The sequence below is a fragment of the Salvelinus sp. IW2-2015 genome, linkage group LG1 (assembly GCF_002910315.2).
Source record: "Salvelinus sp. IW2-2015 linkage group LG1, ASM291031v2, whole genome shotgun sequence".
NCBI classification, from domain to species: domain Eukaryota; kingdom Metazoa; phylum Chordata; class Actinopteri; order Salmoniformes; family Salmonidae; genus Salvelinus; species Salvelinus sp. IW2-2015.
In genome coordinates this window covers 22,757,907-22,781,373 of record NC_036838.1, presented here as the reverse complement: position 1 = coordinate 22,781,373, position 23,467 = coordinate 22,757,907, and the positions used below count along the sequence as shown (strand labels likewise).

The 23,467-nt window shown below is 42.3% G+C and overlaps 1 protein-coding gene across 1 annotated transcript in view; it reads right to left on the bottom strand.

Annotated features, from left to right (window-relative positions):
- Positions 1-961: 961 nt before the first annotated feature.
- Positions 962-23,467, bottom strand: part of LOC111962696 (ubiquitin-associated protein 1) — a 33,892-nt gene continuing 11,386 nt past the window's right edge. The window contains exons 2-7 of the mRNA XM_023985984.2: positions 12,755-12,795; positions 12,534-12,658; positions 9,148-9,924; positions 8,821-8,973; positions 1,610-1,711; positions 962-1,268 (exon numbers count right to left, since the gene is read on the bottom strand). Coding sequence (XP_023841752.1) covers positions 1,128-1,268; positions 1,610-1,711; positions 8,821-8,973; positions 9,148-9,924; positions 12,534-12,658; positions 12,755-12,788 — 1,332 coding nt within the window. The 5' untranslated portion in view covers positions 12,789-12,795 and the 3' untranslated portion in view covers positions 962-1,127. The remainder of the gene's footprint in view (positions 1,269-1,609; positions 1,712-8,820; positions 8,974-9,147; positions 9,925-12,533; positions 12,659-12,754; positions 12,796-23,467) is intronic.

Genomic DNA, 23,467 nt, shown 5'->3' with positions numbered 1-23,467 from the left:
CATATTGATCTCATTATTAAATATCACTGTACTTTTTAAATAAGTCAATATCTAATGTTGGTGTGTGTGCGTCTGTGCAGTTTGTCACATCTCTGTGCCATTGGGTGCTTGTATGCATTTGGACAGGTTTTATATTTCCTGCAAAATAATTTACAATCTCTTCTCCACTGGCCTTGCAGTCTGTTCCAGTGCAGGAGGAGCCAACAGGCAGTAGGAAGAGTTAATTACTGTTAATGCACTTCCTAAAACAGAAAGCAAAGAAAGAGAATTTTAAAAAAGCACACCAAGAAAAAATGAAATGAATGTGTGTCCTTTCTAACAGAGACAAATGAACAAGCAAAGTAACAGCATAGAAAATATGAGATCTGTGAAAGCCAGTCGCAGGAATAGGGCACTTCTTGGAGTCAGTTCTCTGTTCTGCGATGATGCGCATTTGCGTTTTTAGGTTCTGCCGCCGGTCGGTCAGTAAGTCACACATGGACCGCTTGGCATCCCCTCCCACCATTTTGTAGGCCTGCTCTAAATAGCAGATGATGGCAGCTTAGTTAGCTGGGAGCGTCAGTGTTAACTGTTAATCTGTAGAAAGTAGAGCCTGGCTAGTGGTTCCTTACAGTTCTGGGTCCATTGGTCCTTTGTCCCCTCCAAGTCCCACCCACAGAGTCACTGCACACTGCCAAAGTGCTGTTCAGCATCGAGTCACCTCTATATGTTCCTATGGGAAGTTCAAGCCTCCTTCAAACCACCACGGAGCACACACACACGGTGATCGACAGACAAGGTAAAACGGGCATGTGGTCAGCATAAACCAACCCCCTCAATTCACAGGTGCTCATTTGTGTCCATTTGCCCACTGCCCCACACTCTAGGAACACAAGGTCTTATTTCTCACTTATGGAAGTGTATGTGTTCACTATCTTTCTTGGAGTCTCTCTTTTGGAGTCACTGTGTGTGAGTGGGCCAGAGTGGGGTCATGAGCGGACGTCATAGCTACATTGGGAGGGGTGGGAGTTCTCCCCTCTGTGCTGTAACTAGGTTGGGGCATGGGGACTGTGTGTGTTTAGGGGTGGAGGGGCGGGTGGTACTGGAAGGAAGCAAGCCTGGGGCCAGAGGGTGGACGGTTGGGGGGCTCAACTGGCTGAGGCGTGGGACATGAGGTCCTCCAGAGCCTTGTCCTGGTCGTTGTTGTGCAGCAGCAGCACCTCCTTGATGGTGTCCTTCTCAAAGCCCATCTCACAGAACCGTGTCATCAGCGATAGGAACTCCAAGGCCTGAGGAAATCATGAAAAATATGCATTGTAATTGGGAATTCTTGTTACGGACTGTTTATGTACAATTTAACAAAAAAAAATCGAATAAACAAAGATTGTTAAAAACATTTCAAAAGAATGTTGGAGGAGGAGAGCAGTAGATGCTTGGTGTATCCAAGTTCAGAGAAAACTGGAAGTGAATCCTACCTTAGGCCACTCGACATTTGTGTTCAAACACATCACAGATAAGAGTCAATAGCTGGCTATCAGCATCTTTGTTTCTGCATGTTGAGTGCATCTGTATAAACATGCATATCTGTGTGTGTGTATGTGTGAGAGAGAGAGACTGTGGGTGGACTCACCTTCTCTTCAGAGTTCTGGAACATATCTAAGCACTCCTCTATGGCACTAGGATCAAATCCCCGCTCACAAAGACGCGCGTGAGTAAACAGGTACTCCAGCACCTGGGTCACAGGATGACAGATATTGTTGCTCTTTAGGTGTGGGCTTCCTGTGTAAGCCCAGACTTTATCTGCTAGCTAAGGGACGGATCGACATTTACAGAATGGTTACTTGAAGGAAAATGGGGGAGGGTCATGTAATTTGTAATTGATGAAATTTCTGTTTTAGGCTATATAGATGTGCGCCTGATTCCGCCCCTCATCTCTGATTCGCCGCTGGGTGCACAATACAAGTGTGCCTTTTGGCTATTTAATGTGGTCTCAATCAAATTATCCATAGCCTACTAGCTACAAAGTGTATGCTCAGAGAAGCACAGAACAAAGTTATAATATTTCTAAGATACAGTGCCTTCAGAAAGTATTCACACCCCTTGACTTATTTCACATTGTTGTTTTACAACCTAAATTGATTTTTTCCCCCTCACCCATCTACACACACAATATCCCGTAATGACAAAGTGAAAACATATTGAGAAATGTTTGCTAAATTAGAGAAAATTAAATACAGAAATGTCATTTAAATAAGCATTCAAACCCCTTTGCTATGACGCTCCAAATTGAGCTCAGGTGCATCCAATTTCCTTTGATGATCCTTGAGACGTCACTACAACTTGATTGGAATCCACCTGTGGCCAATTCAATTCTTTGGACATGATTTAGAAAGAAACACCTGTCTATTTAAGATCCCACAGTTGACAGTGCATGTCAGAGCAGAAACTATACCAAGTCCATACATATTCGAGATATAATTGTGATGAGGCATATTTGAGGAAGGGTATAAAACAATTGAGTGTTGAAAGTTTCAGTGGTCTCCATTTGGAAATGGGGAAAAAATATGGAACTACCCAGACTCTGCCAAGAGCTGGCCGTCTGACCAAACTGAGCAACTGTGCAAGGAGGACCTTGGTCAGCGAGGTGACCAAGAACCCAATGACCACTCTGACAGAACTACAGAGTTCCTTGGCTGAGATGTGAGAACCTGCCAGAAGAATGACAGTCTCTACAGCACTTCACCAATCTGGGCTTTATGGGAGTGGCCACTCATGAGAAAAAGACATATGACAGCACGCCTGGAGTTTGCAAAAAGGCACGTGGAAGACTCTGAGCATAAGACAAAAGATTGTGGTCTGATGAGACCAACATTTTACTCTTTGGCCTAAATGCAAAGCACTATGTCTGGACAAAACCAGGCACAGCTCATCACCTGTCTAACACCATCCCTATTGTGAAGCATGGTGGTGGCAGCATCATGCTATTGCAGGGTTTCCCATACTCTGTCCTCYGGACCCCAAGGGGTACTTTTTAGTATTTTTGTCCCAGGCATTTTTCTCACCCACGTACTATAAACCTTATTACTCACTTTTGAGACATGCTACTATTTAGCAATTTTTTCAGTGAACTTACATGCATTTGAAAAAAAGGACAGCCGAGTATAAAAAGTTGAATTGCCCATACCACTATTAAATATAAAAGGAACGTCAGTTTCACTCCTTTTAGTGGAATACTTATGGTTATCCCGAACCAAGTTAAAGTAGTTATAGGTACCATACTGTGGACAATCTTACGTACAAGACAATTTCATTTGAGAGACTCTCTCCTCCACTTTGAGCCATCTGAGGCATTCTAAGTGTGAATGGTCAAGAGTATGTGCTGGAAGTTTAAGAAGAATCCTGACTAATTTGATCGGAGAGATCTGAAGTTTATTTTTAATTATCTTGTGGGCACTATTGTACCAGAAAGAGCATGTATAGTTTTAGTGGCAATGAACAAGATCCACTGCCAATGCCACCATTACATTCTTATCCAGATATTTAGGTTCTTGGTTCTTGCCAAAAACCTAATTTTATGGTTCACTTTGGAGATAACCATCTGACAGTGGAGAGCATGGCACAAGAAGTTATTTAGCACACATCCAAGATAATTAACTGAGTATTTTGCTGTGACTATATCACCTACTACRCCCTGAAAATCAGGGGATTCCCTCAGTTTCACTTTGGACCCATACAAGATGGGTCCAATAAGTGACAGCTTATTGTAATATAGCCATTTACTGACATTCAGAAGTTAAGCACGGAGGGCTTCCTCAAACACATTTTTGTCAAACAGTGCAGAATCATCTGCATAGGGGAAAAGGTCACATGTACAAGCAGTTTTCAGATCATTTATATTGAACAGAAATGGACCCAGCACACTCCTTTCCGGCACACCGCAGTTCAAGATTTTGGGGTTTAGACAGGGTCCCATCCATATCCACCATCTGTTTTCTTCCTAGTAGAAACATATATCTACAATAACCATACCACAAAATTTCCAGCCAGATGTGGTCAGTTAGATACATTGCATTCGGACAGTATTCAGACCCCTTGACTTTTTCCACATTGTTACATTACAGCCTTATTCTAAAATATATGTTTTTATTCCCCTCAATCTACACACAATACCCCATAATGACAAAGCAAAAACAGGTTTAGAATTTTTTTGCAAATGTATTAAAAATGTAAAACTTAAATATCACATTTGCATAAGCATTCAGACCTTTTACTCTGTACTTCGTTGGAGAACCTTTGGCAGCGATTACAGCCTCAAGTCTTCTTGGGTATGACGCTACAAGCTTTGGACACCTGTATTTGGGGAGTTCCTCCCATTCTTCTCTCCAGATCCTCTCAATCTCTGTCAGGTTGGATGGGYAYKGTCGCTGCACASCTATTTTCAGGTCTCTGCAGAGATGTTTGATCGGGTTCAAGTCCGGGCTCTGGCTGGGCCGTTCAAGGACATTCAGAGACTTGTCCCGAAGCCACTCCTGCGTTGTCTTGGCTGTGTGCTTAGGGTCGTTGTACTGTTGGAACCGTCGCCCCAATCTGAGGTCCTTGGCCCCCTGGAGCAGGTTTTCATCAAGGATCTCTGTACTTTGCTCTGTTCATCTTTCCCTCAATCCTGACTAGTCTCCCAGTCTCCACAGCATGACGCTGCCACCATCATGCTTCACCGTAGGGATGGTGCTTGGTTTCCTGCAGACATGACGCTTGGCATTCAGGCCATAGAGTTCAATCTCTTCGGCCTGAATGTTTCATCAGTTTCATCAGACCAGAGAATCTTGTTGATCATGGTCTGAGAGTCTTTACCTGCCTTTTGACAAACTCCAAGTGGTCTGTCATATGCATTTTACTGAGGAGTGGCTTCCGTCTGGCCACTCTACCATAAAGGCCTGATTGGTGGAGTGCTGCAGCGATGATTGTGGAGATTGTACTTCTGGAAGATTCTCCAGAGGAACTCTGGAGCTCTGTCAAAGTGACCATCGGGTTCTTGGTCACCTCCCTGACCAAGGCCCTTCTCCCCCAATTGCTCAGTTTAGCTGGGCAGCCAGCTCTAGGAAGAGTCTTGGTGGTTCCAAACTTCTTCTATTTAAGAATGATGGAGGCACTGTGTTCTTGGGGACCTTCAATGCTGTTGAACATTTTTGCTACCCTTCCCCAGATATGTGCCGCTACACAATCCTGTCTCGGAGCTCTACGGACAATTCCTTTGACCTCATGGTTTGGTTTTTGCTCTGACATGCACTGTCAACTGTGGGACCTTATCTAGACAGTCTCATAGCAAAAYGTCTGAATAATTATGTAAATAAGGTTTGTTTTTTAATAGATTTTCAAATATTTCTAAAAAACTGTTTCCACTTTATGGGGATTTGTGTGTAGCATGATATTAAAAATATTTTTAAAAAAAAATCAATTTCAGAGTAAGGCTGTAACGTAGAAAAAGTCAAGGTGTATGAATACTTTCCGAATGCACTGTATAGTAGGCAAGTGTCGGTGGAATGGGATTTCCTGAAGCCAGATTGGAGCTCATATAGTAGGTATTGTAAAGAAATATGACTCAAATCTGCTCAAACAATCTTTTCCATGACCTTCGATAAAATACACAGGATTGAGACAGATCATAGGAACTAAAATCGGCCTAACTTACTCCCCAGAGAAGAATGACCCTTGCAAGTTTTAGTTCACTGGGGAAAATCCCTAGTTCAATAGACAGATTTACAAAATGTGAGTTACTCAGGGGATGATAATTACCATAGCATCCCTTAAATCTGTCAGGAATGTTGTCAAGGCTAGTTGCTTTGAAATAGTCAAGTTCTTTCAGCTTCTTTAGCACAGCTGACTCAGATGCTTTTTCATTTGAAAAAGTATCTACTTGAATCCCCTGCTGTGAGTAAAACTGCTGGACTTGACTCTCCCCATAACCGGATTGACTAGGTAACTTGCTAACTAATGTATTAGCTATACCCAAGACGACTCAAAGCGGTTATCACCGCCAAAGATGCTTCTTCAAAGTATTGACTCAGGGATGTGAATACTTACGTAAATTAGATATTTCTGTATTTCATTTTCAWTACATTTACAAAAATTTCTAAAAACAGTTTGCACTGTCATTATGGTGTAATGTGTGTGAATCCATTTAAGCCATTTGGAATTCAGGCTGTAACAAAATGTGGAATAAGTCGAGTATGAATACTTTCTGAAGGCACTGTATGTACTTAAAAAGGTAGGTATATAGTGACTAGGCAACACGATAGATGTGTGTTATTATTTACATTAGCCCAAAAACGTTTTTTTTTTGTGTGTTATTATATTACAGCCGGAAAGTATTTCGCTACACCCTCAATAACATCTGCTAAATATGTGACCAATAAAATTTGATTTGCATCTGTTATCCTGAAGTCTAAGAAGCAGCAGATCTGTTCTATGTACGCTATGCTTCCTGTTTTTAAGTTTTGTTTTTGCGTCTTTTACTTCCGGTCTTGTACATCAGGTCCAAACAGCTTAAAATACAATATTTTTGGTTAAGGAAAATATTTCCCACCGGTTTAGACTGTACAATGATTTTCTACACTATACTTGCTGTTTTCGTCACAAACTGAAATTAGGCAAACTATTAGAATTTTAGCAACCAGGAAATGGCGGCGCGATTTCTGCATAGTGCATCTTTAATCCATTTTGAATTCAGGCTGTAATACAACAAAATGTGGAATAAATCAAGGGGTGTGAATACTTTCTGAAGGCACTGTATGTGACTGAAACGTGCTTGTCCCACCTAGCCATCATAACTCCAGGTAAAAGAAAAACAATTAAACACCCTTCCAAACGTAAAAAATATATTTTCACATCACGATCCCCCCGGTACTGTAAAAAAAAGTGCACATTCTCCACCTACACTAAACTACCTCAACATGTTTATGACCACAAATAACAATAATTGTAGTGACCCTATGTTTATAAAACGCGGATATCGACTTTGCCCTTTTCAGCGTACTTTTGTGGCACAGTCGCAGGGCTACGGGCCAGAAAGTTGAGGGATTCGCAGACCACCAGACAAGCTCGCTGGCTCTCCCTGCTTGTCATTAAACTAGGATCAGAACCGGCTGCAGACAATGATCAGCTAGGGGGGGGGGGGGGGGGGAGGAATCACATTTTTGACCTTATAATGCTATATTTATATAACATCTATGCAACACATTTTCCACCAACAGGTTTCTGTGCCAATGCACCACACAACCAATAAGCAAAGCATACTGATTTCGGGTGCTTCAACATCAACGTTTTTTTCAACACCACAATCAAATAGATTACGTTAATCTCTACAGACAGAAAATACATCCCTCCCTACCTTGTATCCAGTATCGAAGGTTTGGCTAGAAAATTGTAACAGAGGTCCCTTTTCATTCATCAAATGGCATGACAGGTGCACAGTTTGGCTGCTGGAATTATATTTTGGACGAATGTGAGCAGATAGCCTACAGGAGACTTTTGAAATAGCCTAATCAGATTAAAACATTGTGACTGGTTGTGTTTATGACACATAAAAAGGTATACATTTTAAACATTAAAAATAAATATTTAGGCTATATTGAAGCGTTAGGTTCTAGGTGTGCGAGGAATAGCCGCTTGGATCGGAGGCAGAACAGAGAGTGCGTTGAGCTTTCCTGAATAATTGGGCATGCTGAGAGCATATGTGTCCACATTATTATAGGTTGACTTGGGAGAATAATCAGCTGCAACACAGCGGATCTCAGTATTAGAATTTAAAAAATAAACTGCCAAACTGGCCTGCTACTGTGCCTTTCCGTTATTCAAATGCAATTTCATTTCCGTTTACAGCTGTACTCACCTGAATACAACAACGCAACTATTCACTGCATTATGGTGTTGTAGGCTAGTCTACATAATTCTTTTGGGGGAAAAATAAAAGTATCAATGGGGGAGCTTTTTGAACTGCGCGTCTCATGTTTTCACTTTATATTGAAAATTGGTGCAGCTTTTAATGATTTTGTGTATAGTATGATTTCTAGTTAGCCTATTGCAGATCTGGACAACCGATCCACCTACACTATTGTCACTATGAATGGTGGATAGAGGGCAGGCTAAACCGTTAGACTACATTGAACTGTGGTATAGTTATAGCGCGCAGAAAAGTCAAACCTGCAAAAGGGCGAATGTAAACCATGGAAAAAAATGCACTATCCCATGCCCAATATATAAAGAAACACCACCCCCCCCCCCCCACCCAAAAAAGCTAAACAACCCTCTATTTTGGACCACTTCCCCCACCCGGTAATTTTCTGTACCTTAATATTCTTTGTTGATTAGAGGGATAGCTAAATCCACAATATTATACTCGAGTGATGCTTGAGGATGGGTATCCAAATAAAGCTAGCAGGAAAAGTACCATAAACATCCACTGCGTATATCATTACATTGTTAGCTAATGTTTATTCACCATTAACAAGCCCCTAACATGTCTGTTGTGTCTGATGCCATCATAGTGTTGAGGGTTGCATTAAACCAAGGTGGTGGATGGTGTCGAGACAAAAAATGCTACGTAAATTCAATTGATTTATTCACAACCACCATCCCCATTTTGTTGCCTGGTGGACTTCTAAAGCCACATGTTGTGAACACACACAATCACATAACGATAATGATTTCAGCGTCAACCATGGGCGCAATGGGCAGTGAGTGAGTGACATCAGAATCAAATAGAACATTTCTTTATAATAGATCTCTATGGAGAAATGGGCTTAGGCTGCTGTGGCCTGGAGGAGGGAGAGCGGAGGGGCGCACCTGCTCCACGTTCTGGCCTCGCCTCTGCATGGCCCGCAAGACCCCTTCGTAAGAGTAGCCCATGGCCACTATGGTCTCCACACATTGCCGTTCACTGGGGGACAGGCTGAGCAGCGCCCCGCTGCATGGGATAGGGGGAGGACCTGCATTTATCTATGGAGGGAGAGAGTTTTTGTAGCGTCATATCTGTATACGGGCAAAAAATATATATACACATCTTCCTCTTGTCCACAAAACCTTGAAGCCTTTGAGAAGTTTCAGAGAATTAAGCAAAGCATTCAGTAATTGAAACTAAGCAAGGCATGTGTGTGTGCGTGCAAAGCTCACCTGCTTTGGTGCCCCATTTTGGGTGTCTTGGGTATGACTGGGTGGCTCCTCCCTCTTCTGCTGGGGTGCCGGCGGGCTGCCGTTGGGTAGGCTACGTGGTACAGGGGCCAGACAGTAGGAGTCAAAGGTCGAGTCCCCGGGGTCTGACAGCTTGGGGAAAGTCAGCGAGCGGATGTTGCAGGGCCGGTCAGGGTCCATTGTCCGTCCCCGAGCCAGATCCCTGGCTCTGTCCATGTCCTGTAGCACCACAAGCCCGTTGGGTTTGTGGGCAAAGACCGTTTTGGCTGGAAGGCTAGTGGCGGGGAGCTGGGGTGGAGGGGTGCTGCCTCGAGATGCTGGCCTGGGTTGGGGTGCCTCAGGTGGGGATGGAGTTTGTGGCTGGGGCTGGCTCTGGAGGATGTTGCGTAGCTCTTCCCTATCGTCCAGTGTCTTGAGCTCCAGCTTGTCGAAGGGGTCCTCCTCGCGCTCAAAGTCAGCCAGGTTAAGGTACTGTGGGGTTGGGATGCTGGGAGCGGTCTGCCTGGCTGGAGCAGGCAGCGGGGTGAGAATAGCATTGTGGCGCAAGCTGGCCATCAGCGGGTTCATTGCGGGCGGGAGAGCGTCCTGCTCCTCGGCAGGGCATGGTCTCTTCCCCCCGCAGGCCGATCCCCCGTCAGGGTCCTGGGCAGGGGGCGAGTGCTCCCTGCTCTCTAGCTCCGCCCTGGCTGCCTCTGCAGCCCGGGCCTCAGCCAGCTCCACCCCCCAGCGCACGCTCCGCCTCTCCAGGGAGAAATCATACTGCAGTGCCCAGAGAAGAGGGAAGAGAGAACCGGCAGGACTAGTTAGTTGAGCAGCAGCAGACATGGGAGTTAAGGAATGGAGATTAATCAATCCAGCTGAATCTGGTCAAGTCATGAGCAGTGGTATAAAGTACTTAAGTAAAAATACTTTAAGGTACTACTTAAGTCGTTTTTGGGGTATCTGTACTTTACTATTTATATTTTTGCGAACTTCTACTTCACTACATTCCTAAAGAAAACAATGTACTTAACTCCATAGATTTCCCCTGACACACAAAAGTACTTGTTACATTTTGACAAGAAAATGGTCCAATTCACACACTTATCAAGAGAACATCCGTGGTCATCTACTACCTCTGATCTGGCGGACTCACCAAACACAAATGCTTAGTTTGTAAATTATGTCTGAGTGTTGGAGTGTGCCCCTGGCTATCTGTCAAAATTGTGCCGTCTGGTTTGCTTAATATAAGGAATTTGAAATGGTTTATTCTTTTACTTTTGATACTTAAGTACATTTTAGCAATTCCATTTAGTTTTGATACTTAAGTATATTTAAAACCAAACACTTTTACTCAAATAGTAGTTTACTGGGTGACCTTCACTCGAGTCATTTTTTATAAAGTTAACTTTACTTTTAAGTTTACTCAAGTATGACAATTGAGTACTTTCCACCCAATGGTGGAGTATGTGCACATAAGGAGCATGAGGAGTATGTGCACATTATTCAAATTATTGATGCAACCATGGTTTAAATGACACACTACCTTGAATTTTTGGAGAAATGTCCTCTGGTCTGATGAAACAAAAATAGAACTGTTTGGCCATAATGACCATCTATATATCTGGAGGAGAAAGGGGGAGGCTTGCAAGCCGAAGAACACCATCCCAACCGGGAAGCAAGGGGGTGGCAGCATCATGTTGTGGGGGTGCTTTGCTGCAGAAGGGACTGGTGCACTTCACAAAATAGATGGCATCATGAGGGAGGAAAATTATGTGGATATATTGAAGCAACATCTCAAGACATCAGTCAGGAAGTTAAAGCTTGGTCGCAAATGGGTCTTCCAAATGGACAATGACCCCAAGCATACTTCCAAAGTTGTGGCAAAATGGCTTTAAGGACAAAGTCAAGGTATTGGAATGGCCATCACAAAGCCCTGACCTCAATCCTATAGAACATTTGTGTGCATTACTGAAAAAGCCTACAAACCCGACTCAGTTACACCAGCTCTGTCAGGAGGAATGGGCCAAAATTCACCCAACTTATTGTGGGAAGCTTGTGGAAGGCTACCCAAAACGTTTGACCCAAGTTAAACAATTTAAAGGCAATGCTACCAAATACTAATTGAGTGTATGTAAACTTCTGACCCACTGGGAACGTGATGAAAGAAATAAAAGCTGAAATATATAATTCTCTACTATTATTCTGACATTTCACATTCTTAAAATAAAGTGGTGATCCTAACTGACCTAAGACAGAGAATTMTTACTAGGATAAAATGTCAGGAATTGTGAAAAACTGAGTTTATATGTATTTGGCTAAAGTGTATGTAAACTTCCGACTTCAACTGTATAAACTGGAAGTAGAAGCCTTAGTGTTATTGTCCATTAGGTTACTCCTATTAATGGAGGGGTGGTAGGGTTAGGGGGAAAATAAGAAAAGAAATGAGGATTGGAAATGATGCAGACAATTACATTGATAGAAGCCACAATCTATATGCAATATTAAAGCTGATCCACCCTCTTGCCTTTCTCTGCCATTTTTTAAACTGTTAACGACAATGACATAAGTGGTGGAGCATAGACTCCAAAATAATTGATTCGTTGACTCCCAATGTCGACTCCCATTTCTGAGTGTCAAGATTCCTAAGATTAAGTACTTTTGAAAACGGAGGAGACTAATTAGTTGCAGTACTTCCGAGAACAAAAACACTTGCATCTTTCATAGCGAACTAGCAAGGGACGGAGAGAAAGGGGCGGGGGCACAGACTGTCTGCCGCTAGGCAGACAGTCAGAACTGTGCACTAGTCCTATCTGCAATAGAATGCTGTATCTCACAATTTCTTGGCTTGCAATGTCTCGGAACTTCAGTAAAGCAGGGCATCATCAATGAATAGGTTAGGATATTGAGATGAGCGAGATGGAACACTTCGCTCTCACACAGTATCTGTGCATGTGCACGGGTACGCATCACGCTGTTCAGTGCGGTAGCGAGGTCACCAAAACGGCCTCGCGCTTCCAAAACGGCCTCGCGCTTCAAACGGCCTCGCTACTTGTTACGGAAATTGTCCCACTAGGCCTATGCTGTTTGTTTTCTGCATCTACAAGTCTACCTTTCAATTACCCAACTTTCCCCAGGCCTTTATAGCCTTTCGTCTAGTTAGGCTATAACACAGAAAATAATGTTTTGTGATAACTGCACTGTGATCGTATTTTTTAAATATTGTGTAATTTTTGTAATATTGCGTATTTTTTAAAGTGTTTCGGTTACGTATTTTTCTTAAAGTTAAGGATCCCAGACTAATATAAAGAGGGTGCGATACAAATCACCCCCAAGCATCCCAGTCATTGAAACCCTTGATGCAACAGTGCCAAAGTCGGAAGACTTACCTGCAGATTGGCGAGCACAGAGTCACAGTCCGGCAGGCAGATGCCAACGGGAAGCCCCACTTTGGCAGGGCAGCGGAACTTATCGTTGATTTTGAAGGGAACGTCATCAAGGTAGCTAATGGGTCCTGGAAAAACAGTTTGAGGCAGCAGCCTGAATGAAAATTACACCAAAATGAGCAGATGGATGGAGAAAATTAAGAGGCAGAAAGAGAGACACTCACCATTGTTGTGGGTATCAGACTTCCTCGCAGCCATTTAGAGTCTGAAACAAACACAGGGCTCATGAGTGGACGCAGTGAAACAAAACCAAGATATCAACAACACATCTACCATTACAACTGTATCCCTGCCTGTCCAGAGTTGCATCATGGTAAGGTTACAGGTTTTGGATACATAAAAAAATAAGCACATCATCACATTTTAACATTGCATTTAGGTCATTTAGCAGACACTTATCTAGAGCAATGCATTCAACTAAAGTTAGGTAACACCACATATCACAGTCATCTTTTTATTTTCTTTATTAAAACTGTAGATGTTTCAACCGTCATGTAGCCTACATCAGAATGACTATAAGGTGGCATGCTTCTGGTAAGCCCCCCCTCCCAAAAAGCTCAAAGACAGCTAAGCAAGCCCCCCTCTGTGCAGACAGTGGCATGTCCCCGGGTGCACAGGGCCAATTAAGGCTGTGCAATATAGCTAAAATACCACYTACTGTCAATTATATGAAAAATTGTGTGATGACATATTTAATGGTATTTTGTGTTTTTTTAAACCTGCAATATGTAACTTTTTGGGAAACCCAACCAAATTCACATAGAAATGAGAGTTATAGATGTGATTCTGATTGAAAGCAAGTCTAAGAAACTTAATCAAGCTAGTTGTCTTGATTACTTTCTCGGATCATCATATATAACTCTTACAGAATTTCCACGTGGGCAAGGATATTGGAAATTTAAATCAAGCCTACTGGATGATAACTTGTTTATAACTAGAACAGAATAACTTATAACTGACGTTTTCCCGACAACCTAGGTACAGCAGATCCTCTTATTATTTGAGACACTTTTAAATGTGCCTTGAGGCCATGCAATTCAGTACTCATCTATAAAACAAAAGCTATTTAGATCAAAAGAGTCCATATTAACAAAGGAAATTGAAGGACTAACAGTACAGTTAGATAGCAATAAAACCTGCACCATAGAGGCACAGAATAAGTTAGAGGTAAAACTAAAAGACATGGAGGAACTTATTCAAGAAAGATCCAGTGTAATATATTATACAAATAAAGCGAACTGAATGGAATATGGGGGAAAATGCACCAATCTTCAACATAGAAATGCTACCAAAAAAAATGTATTGAAACTTGTTACAAATGGAGTCACGCATGATTCACCAAATTATATTTTGAAAGAGGAAGTACTTTAAGAATATGTTTGTTTCAGTCTCCTCCATCTCCACTAACCGAAGCGAATTGAATGTATTTTGTTCCTATTAATAATGTAAAATTAACATCTGTACAGAAAGACTCATGTGAAGGCCAAATTACACAGGAGGAACTTCTTGATGCAATTAAAGCCTTTAAGACTGGGAAAACTCCAGGGCTGGATGGCATACCAGTGGAAGTATACCAAACCTTTTTTGATATACTCAGGAGGAGCATTATTAGCATATTTTAACCACCCCTATATAAACTGTAGGTTATCGGACACGCAACAAGGAGGTCTGATTTCATTATTACTGAAACAGGATCCAAGTGTGGTGTGTGTTTTATATATATATATATATATCCAGTCCATTGAAAAAATTGGAGGCCTTTTACACTGTTGTGATGCAAAATTTCTAGGTAAATGCTTGGCGCATAGAATTAAAAAAGGTATTGTCAGATATTATTCATCCTAAATCAGACAGGTTTTTACATGGACGATACATTGGAGATAATATAAGACAAGTACTGGAAACAATAGAATACTATGAAATATCGGGAAAACCAGGCCTGGTTTTCAAAGCTGATTTTGAAAAGGCTTTTGATAAAGTACGACTGGAGTTTATATATAAATGCCTAGAATATTTCAACTTTGGAGAATCTCTTATAAAATGGGTTAAAGATGTGTATAGTAACCCTAGGTGTAAAATAGTAAATAATGGCTACATCTCAGAAAGTATGAAACTGTCAAGAGGAGTAAAACAAGGTTGTCCACTATCGGCATATCTATTTATTATTGCCATTCAAATGTTAGCTGTTAAAATTAAACCCAACAATAACATTACGGGATTAGAAATCCATGGCTTTAAAACAAGTGTCATTGTACACTTTTGATTCATGTTGTTTTCTTTTAAAACCACAATTAGAATCCCTCCACAGCCTCATAGAGGATCTAGATACTTTTGCTATCCTCTCTGGATTAAAACCAAATTATGATAAGTGTACTATATTAGATCACTAAAAAACTTTTACATTACTGTGTAGTTTACCAATAAAATGGTCTGACAGGGATGTGGACATACTCGGTATACAAATCCCGGAAAAAAATGATCTCACTCCAGTAAATTTTTATAGAAAGTTACCATAAATAGACAAGATCTTGCTACCATGGAAAGGAAAATACCTATTTGTTGAAAAATCACCCTGATTAAGTCTTTAGTCATTTCACAGTTTACCCATTTGCTTATGCCTACACCTAGTGACCTGCTTTTTAAATTATATGAACAAAAACATATGATTTTTATTTGGGAAGGACCTATTTATATAACAAATATGAATTCGGAGGGCAGAAATGATTCAATATTAAAGCATTAGACCTCTCACTACAGGCATCAGTCATACAAATGTTATACTTAAATCCGAATTGGTTCTCTAGTAAATTAGTAAGAATGTCTCACCCAATGTTCAAGAATGGCCTTTTTCCTTTATTCAGATTACAACTGCTCACTTTAGGTTATTTCTCCAAAATATCGTTCTTTTTTAAACAAGCCTTATAAAGTTGGTTGCAATTTCAGTTTAATCCACCAGAAAATACAAAACAAATAATACAAAGTTAAAATCAAATATAGTAATTGATAAAAATAAATCGATAAAATGTTTAAAAAAGGTTTCATTTTTGTAAATGATATCATAAATAGGACTGGTGGAGTTGTGTCACACATGCAGCTAACACAGACATATGGAAATGTCTACTCTACCCAAACTTACAACCAACTAATTGCAGCATTACCACAACAATGGAAGAGGCAAGTAGAAGGGGGAAAAGTAAGGAACTTGTCTGTCGGCTCTTCATTAAAAACCATAAATGGTTAAAGAAAATTGTGATAAATAAAAGCATATACCAATTTAATTTAAGGACCAAAAAATGTACAGCTGTGCCATATAAATTGCAAAATAGTTGGGAAGAGATGTTCGATGTACCAATTCCATGGCACATGGTTTATGAATTGACACGCAAAATAACGCCAGATTCAAAACTTCAAATTTAAATTATTATACAAAATTCTTGCAACCAATAGAATAGAATAGAATAGAATATACACTGCTCAAAAAAATAAAGGGAACACTTAAACAACACAATGTAACTCCAAGTCAATCACACTTCTGTGAAATCAAACTGTCCACTTAGGAAGCAACACTGATTGACAATAAATGTCACATGCTGTTGTGCAAATGGAATAGACAAAAGGTGGAAATTATAGGCAATTAGCAAGACACCCCCAAAAAAGGAGTGATTCTGCAGGTGGTGACCACAGACCACTTCTCAGTTCCTATGCTTCCTGGCTGATGTTTTGGTCACTTTTGAATGCTGGCGGTGCTCTCACTCTAGTGGTAGCATGAGACGGAGTCTACAACCCACACAAGTGGCTCAGGTAGTGCAGTTCATCCAGGATGGCACATCAATGCGAGATGTGGCAAAAAGGTTTGCTGTGTCTGTCAGCGTAGTGTCCAGAGCATGGAGGCGCTACCAGGAGACAGGCCAGTACATCAGGAGACGTGGAGGAGGCCGTAGGAGGGCAACAACCCAGCAGCAGGACCGCTACCTCCGCCTTATGCAAGGAGGTGCACGGCCAGAGCCCTGCAAAATGACCTCCAGCAGGCCATAGGCTAATTGACATAATTTGAGTCAATTGGAGGTGTACCTGTGGATGTATTCAACGCCTCCCTTCAAACTCAGTGCGTCTTTGCTTGAAATCATGGGAAAATCACAAGAAATCAGCCAAGACCTCAGAAAACAAACTGTAGCCCTCCACAAGTCTGGTTCACCCTTGGGAGCAATTTCCAAACACCTGAAGGTACCACGTTAAACTGTACAAACAACAGTATGCAAGTATAAACACTATGGGACCACGCAGACGTCATAACGCTCAGGATGGAAACGCGTACTGTCTCCTAGAGATTAACGTACTTCGGTGTGAAAATTGCAAATCAATCCCAGAAAAACAGCAAAGGACCTTGTGAAGATGCTGGAGGAAACGGGTACAAAAGTATCTATAGCCACAGTAAAACGAGTCCTATGTCGATATAATCTGAAAGGCCGCTCAGCAGGGAAGAAGCCCTACAGCTCCAAAACCGCCATAAAAAAGCCAGATTACGGTTTGCAACTGCACATGGGGACAAAGATTGTACTTTTTGGAGAAATGTCCTCTGGTCTGATGAAACAAAAATAGAACCGTTTGGCCATAATGACCATCTATATATCTGGAGGAAAAAGAGGGAGGCTTGCAAGCCGAAAAACACCGTCCCAACCGGGAAGCACGGGTGTGGCAGCATCATGTTGTGGGGGTGCTTTGCTGCAGAAGGGACTGGTGCACTTCACAAAATAGATGCCATCATGAGGCAGGAACATTATGTGGATATATTGAAGCAACATCTCAAGACATCAGTCAGGAAGTTAAAGCTTGGTCGTGAATGGGTCTTCCAAATGGACAATGACCCCGAGGTCTCCCGGGTGGCGCAGTGGTCTAGGGCACTGCATCGCAGTGCTAGCTGCGCCACCAGAGTCTCTGGGTTCACGCCCAGGCTCTGTCGCAGCCGGCCGCAACCGGGAGGTCCGTGGGGCGACGCACAATTGGCATAGCGTCGTCCGGGTTAGGGAGGGTTTGGCCGGTAGGGATATCCTTGTCTCAGTATGTAAAATGTAATAAAATGTATGCACTCTACTGTAAGTCGCNGGGTTAGGGAGGGTTTGGCCGGTAGGGATATCCTTGTCTCAGTATGTAAAATGTAATAAAATGTATGCACTCTACTGTAAGTCGCTCTGGATAAGAGCGTCTGCTAAATGACTAAAAATGTAAATGTAAGTTTAAAGCTTGGTCGCAAATGGGTCTTTCAAATGGACAATGACCCCAAGCATACTTCCAAAGTTGTGGCAAAATGGCTTAAGGACAACAAAGTCAAGGTATTGGAGTGGCCATCACAAAACCCTGGCCTCAATCCTATAGAGCATTTGTGTGCAGAACTGAAAAGACGTGTGCGAGCAAGGAGGCCTACAAACCTGACTCAGTTACACCAGCTGTCAGGAGGAATGGGCCAAAATTCATCCAACTTATTGTGGGAAGCTTGTGGAGGCTACCCGAAATGTTTGACCCAAGTTAAACAATTTAAAAGCAATGCTACCAAATACTAATTGDGTGTATGTAAACTTCTGACCCACTGGGAATGTGATGAAAGAAATAAAAGCTGAAATATCATTCTCTACTATTATTCTGACATTTCACATTCTTAAAATAAAGTGGTGATCCTAACTGACCTAAGACAGGGAATTTTTACTAGGATTAAATGTCAGGAATTGTGAAAAACTGAGTCTAAATACATTTGGCTAAGGTGTATGTAAACTTCCGACGTCAAATGTATACACACACTATCGTTCAAAAGTTTGGCGTCACTTAGCAATGTCCTTGATTTTGAAAGAAAAGCAAATTTTTTGTCCATCAAAATAACATCAAGTTGATCAGAAATACAGTGTAGACATTGTTAATGTTGTAAATTACTATTGTAGCTGGAAACGGCAGATTTTAAAGTATGTACAGTTGAAGACCCACTATCAGCAACCATCTCTCCTGTGTTCCAATGGCACATTGTGTTATCTAATCCAAGTTTATGATTTTAAAAGGCTAATTGATTATTAGAAAACCCTTTTGCAATTATGGTAGCACAGCTGAAAACTGTTGTTTTGATTAAAGAAGCAATAAAACTGGCCTTCTTTAGACTAGTTGAGTATCTGGAGCATCAGCATTTGTGGGTTCAATTACAGGCTCAAAATGGCCAGAAACAAAGGCCTATCTTCTGAAACTCGTCAGTCTATTCTTGTTGAGAAATGAAGGTTATTCCATGTGAGAAATTTCCAAGAAACTGAAAATCCCGTACAAGGCTAGGTACTACTCCCTTCACAGAACAGCGCAAACTGGCTCTAACCAGAATAGAAAGGGGAGTGGGAGGTCCCGGTGCACAACTGAGCAAGAGGACAAGTACATTCTAGTTTGAGAAAGAGACGCCTCACAAGTCCTCAACTGGCAGCTTCATTAAATAGTAGCCACAAAACACCAGTCTCAACGTCAACAGCGAAGAGGCGACTTGGGGGACGACACACCATAGAGGTTAATAACAAACCATCTGTAAATACCATTAAAGTTGTTATATTACAAGGCAAGCTGGTTTAGCCACATAAGACAGGAACCTTACCGCTAACCATGATAGGCTGAGATAGTGAATGTGCTGGGCATGCCGAGAAATAAGTTTCGTATTGGTCTGCCGTGTAGCATCTTGTCTATAAAATGAGCTGCTTGTTGTCAGTAGATAATCCTTTCTAAAGATATAACGTTAGCCATGGAGAACGGCAAATGTGTTGCTACTGCTCTCAATAACATTGCTGCCCTGAATTTATCAGGTGCTATCGAACAAAGGTCAGTGGGAAAAAGTTGTGATGGACTACTTTCAGGAGGACAATCTTCCCATGCTGGCTCTCTCAGACTCTGAAAATGAATCAGACCATGTGAACCAGGGTGACTTGACACAATGGGCCAAGCAAGCTGTACAAACAAAAACGACACAGGACGTCTTGTTCAATAAAAGGGGTTTCAGTCTGCCGTGAAGTGTTCATCCATGTATACGGGTAAGAGTCTAWCTACAGTTTCAGACATTATGAGTTTCTAATTTTGTCAGAAGGTTGTTTTCATTGCAAGTTAAAGCTTACTGATAGCTAGCTAGCTGACGTTAGGTGTCTGGCTCGCTAGCTAACATTACGTGTATGATCTGTGGAGTAGTATCTCAAAGCCATTTGCATTGCTAGTTATAGCCTAATGTTAGCTAGCTAACATTGGACCCATTTGGTTAACTTTAGCTAGCTATGACAAAATGGTTTGTATTGCTAGTACTCTATGGATTGGGATGATGGTTCATTGTTTAGCTAGCGAGCTACAAGTCTAAATAAAAGACTCCACTTGATGATTACATGACCCCTCAAATTAGCCAGGTGTGTCCGACGGCGATTACGGCCATCTATTGCATCTGGAATCTGTCTTTCAGCATCAGAAGAACACATCTGACTATCCACCAGTCATACAAGGAGAATGGTCTAATGCCTCCCATCAAAAAGAGAGCTGGCCCAAGCAAGCACTTGTTCATCGTGAGCGGTCTGTCTACCTGAAGATGGTTGCTGACTGCAAGACCACCTGTCAAGACCTACAGTTGTCTCTGGGGGGCCCTACTGAACCAGCAAGGAAAGACATCAGGATGCATTTACAGCTTTGATTTTCCTCAAGCAATATGTCCTCCTTTATACTGATTAACAGCATTGCTGGATAGATGCACACAAAATATAAACTCAGCAACGTCCTCTCACTGTCAACTGCATTTATTTTCAGCAAACTTAACGTGTAAGTTAAGTTTGCAAGTCTCAACAACTGAGACAAACTGAACAAGTTCCACAGACATGTGACTAACATAAATGGAATAATGTGACCCTAAACAAAAGGGGGGGGGGGGGGGTAAAAAAACAAAAAAAAGTTACATTCAGTATCTGGTGTGGCCACCAGTATCTGGTGTGGCCATTCTCTCATGGACTGCACCAGATTTGCCAGTTATTTGCTGTGAGATGTTACCACACTCTTCCACCAAGGCACCTGCAAGTTCCAGGACATTTCTAGGGGAATGGCCATAGCCCTCACCCCCGAATCCAACAGGTCCCAGACGTGCTCAATGGGATTGAGATCCGGGATCTTCGCTGGCCATGGCAGAACACTGACATTCCTGTCTTGCAGGAAATCACGCACAGAACAAGCAGTATGGCTGGTGGCATTGTCATGCTGGAGGGTCATGTCAGGATGAGCCTGCAGGAAGGGTACCACATGAGGGAGGAGGATGTCTTCCCTGTAACGCACAGCGTTGAGATTGCCTGCAATGACAAGCTCTGGCCGATGATGCTGTGACACACCGCCCCAGACCATGACGGACCCTCCACTTCCAAATCAATCCCGCTCCAGAGTACAGGCCTCAGTGTAACACTCATTCCTTCGACGATTAACGCAAATTCGACCATCACCGCCGGTGAAACAAAACTGCGACTCGTCAGTGAAGAGCACTTTTTGCCAGTCCTGTCTGGTCCAGCGACGGTGGGTTTGTGCCCATAGGCGACGTTGTTGCCGTTGATGTCTGGTGAGGACCTTCCTTACAACAGGCCTACAAGCCCTCAGTCCAGCCTCTCTCAGCCTATTGCGGACAGTCTGAGCACTGATGGAGGGATTGTGCGTTCCTGGTGTAACTTTGGCAGTTGTTGCTGCCATCCTGTACCTGTCCCGCAGGTGTGATGTTTGGATGTACTGATCCTGTGCAGGTGTTGTTACACGTGGTCTGCCACTGCGAGGATGATCATGACCATGCACAAGCTCCAGCAGTCTGGACCTTCACTTCCTGATCACAAGCCACACCAAGTTTGCCCCCCGACTGGTGCATCGGCCTCATCAAGCAGCACTTCAGAAATACCAGAGTTAACACTGAGATTGCTGGTGTTGTGAAGGACAGCACTGACAGGGTTCAAAATCCCACAGCTGATTGGACTGGAGGATGGTAGGGTGCTGGTGGAAAGCTATGGCTGGCAACAACACCTCACTCTGTACTTCAGGATGCTGCCACAGATCAAGCAGTACCAGCACTTCAGGTGAATATAATTTTCATTGCATGAGGTTATTCTTCTCATCTTAACTTGGGAGGTGAATTGATGTTATGTAAAGTTGTAATTTCACATTTTAAGGGGGGGTTTCCTGTTTTACAGCTTCGATGCACTGGAGCATGGTGTTGTCTCCAAGGAGCGTTCGGACTCAGTCGGGACCAGGTTTCAGCTGCTGCGCAACGCGGACATCCTTCCTGCCATAGATGGTCTGCATGTACAAGCACCACCTGGACTGGTCACAGCTAGACAAACGTGTCTTTGAGAAGATCATGGAATTTTACGACAAAGAGGCGATGGACATCACATGCCCTGTACCAAAGTCAAAGTCAAGGGCAGGACAGAAACAGGATCTCCGAATATAGATTCCTTGTTCATGTGTGGTTCAGACAGACCAGTTCATCACTGTGGGCGAGTTCCCAGTCATCATCACTTTATGCAGTGCCTCTATTCACATGGCTCTCTCCTAACACACGGCATGCTACAATTTTGTTTTTGTCCTGCTGCTCAGCCACTTTACCCCTGATATAACAGTACAAACTGTATATTATGTTCTCTACTGGCATTGACACTATCTATTTTTGATATTGCTACTATGCAAGTAACCAGTTCGCTGTACCGTTTACACCTTCTGTAGAGACCCATCCACTTAGCAAGATGCGGCTGTGGGATATAGCATATCTTTCACATGACCCATCAATTTAGACAAGTGTGTCACCTAATATTTATAAAACATTTTTATCTGGACACTTTGTTTACCTGAAATTTTTCCTTATTGTACTTTTACCACTTTACCATCTTTACTACACTACTCATTGTTTAGCACATGACCTCACAATCCTTATAGAGATGGGTGGGGCTGGCTTAAGAGGCTGTGAAGAATGCTGAATGGGAACAATGCTGTGAGGAATGCTGAATGGGAACAATGCTGAATGGGTGTAGACAAAGAAGAACTCTACAGTAGGTGTACCAAAACATTCAAGAGCCAAAGTGGAGGTTACAAGTTTATCAACTTTTGAAGCAGAATAACTTTCCCATTGTTCCTCAAATGCAGTGTATGATTTACCATTGTGTAGCTCTGTGTCTCTGCTTTTATCCAATGTAGAAAACACCATTTCAAATTTTGCTACATAAGACCGAATCAAGGCGGTCGGTCACATATAGTAGGCAGCACTATGAATACATTGTTGTTTGACATGACAAATGAATAAGCCAGATAGYTATTATTGTAGAAGGGTAGGTATTATTGTAGAAGGGTAGGACTAAAAAGGTGTTGGTCAGCATTTCCCAGGGGACCCTATACAATGTTAAATACCCCTTCATCGTGTAGCTAGCTAGCTAACAGTCATGCTTCGTCTATTCCTCTTTTATTTAGAAGATACTGTACCAAAAACATGCTGATCGAGGCCGACACCAGCACTCATTTCAGGCTGATATCAGATAGCTAAATGTATTAAGTCAGATCAAACCTAGCTAACTAGCTAGCCATCCAACTAASTAGCAATAAGCATTAGAGGCTAACATGATTTATTGTCAGTCACAACTTGCTAAGAAAAGACGATACAAACTGTGTCATTATAGAACGCTTTGAAAGCAGCATCATTGTCACTAACATCTTGTTGCGTTTGACCATGCAGACTAAGTGCTCTTTACTCTGAGGTCGAGCAACACCAACAACTGCTCTCCTTTAGTAAAATGGGTTAGGGCTTGTTGTGGGAAGTGGCATGCAGGCAATGATGTATACAGTGCATTCGACTTCTTCCACATTTTATTACGTTACAA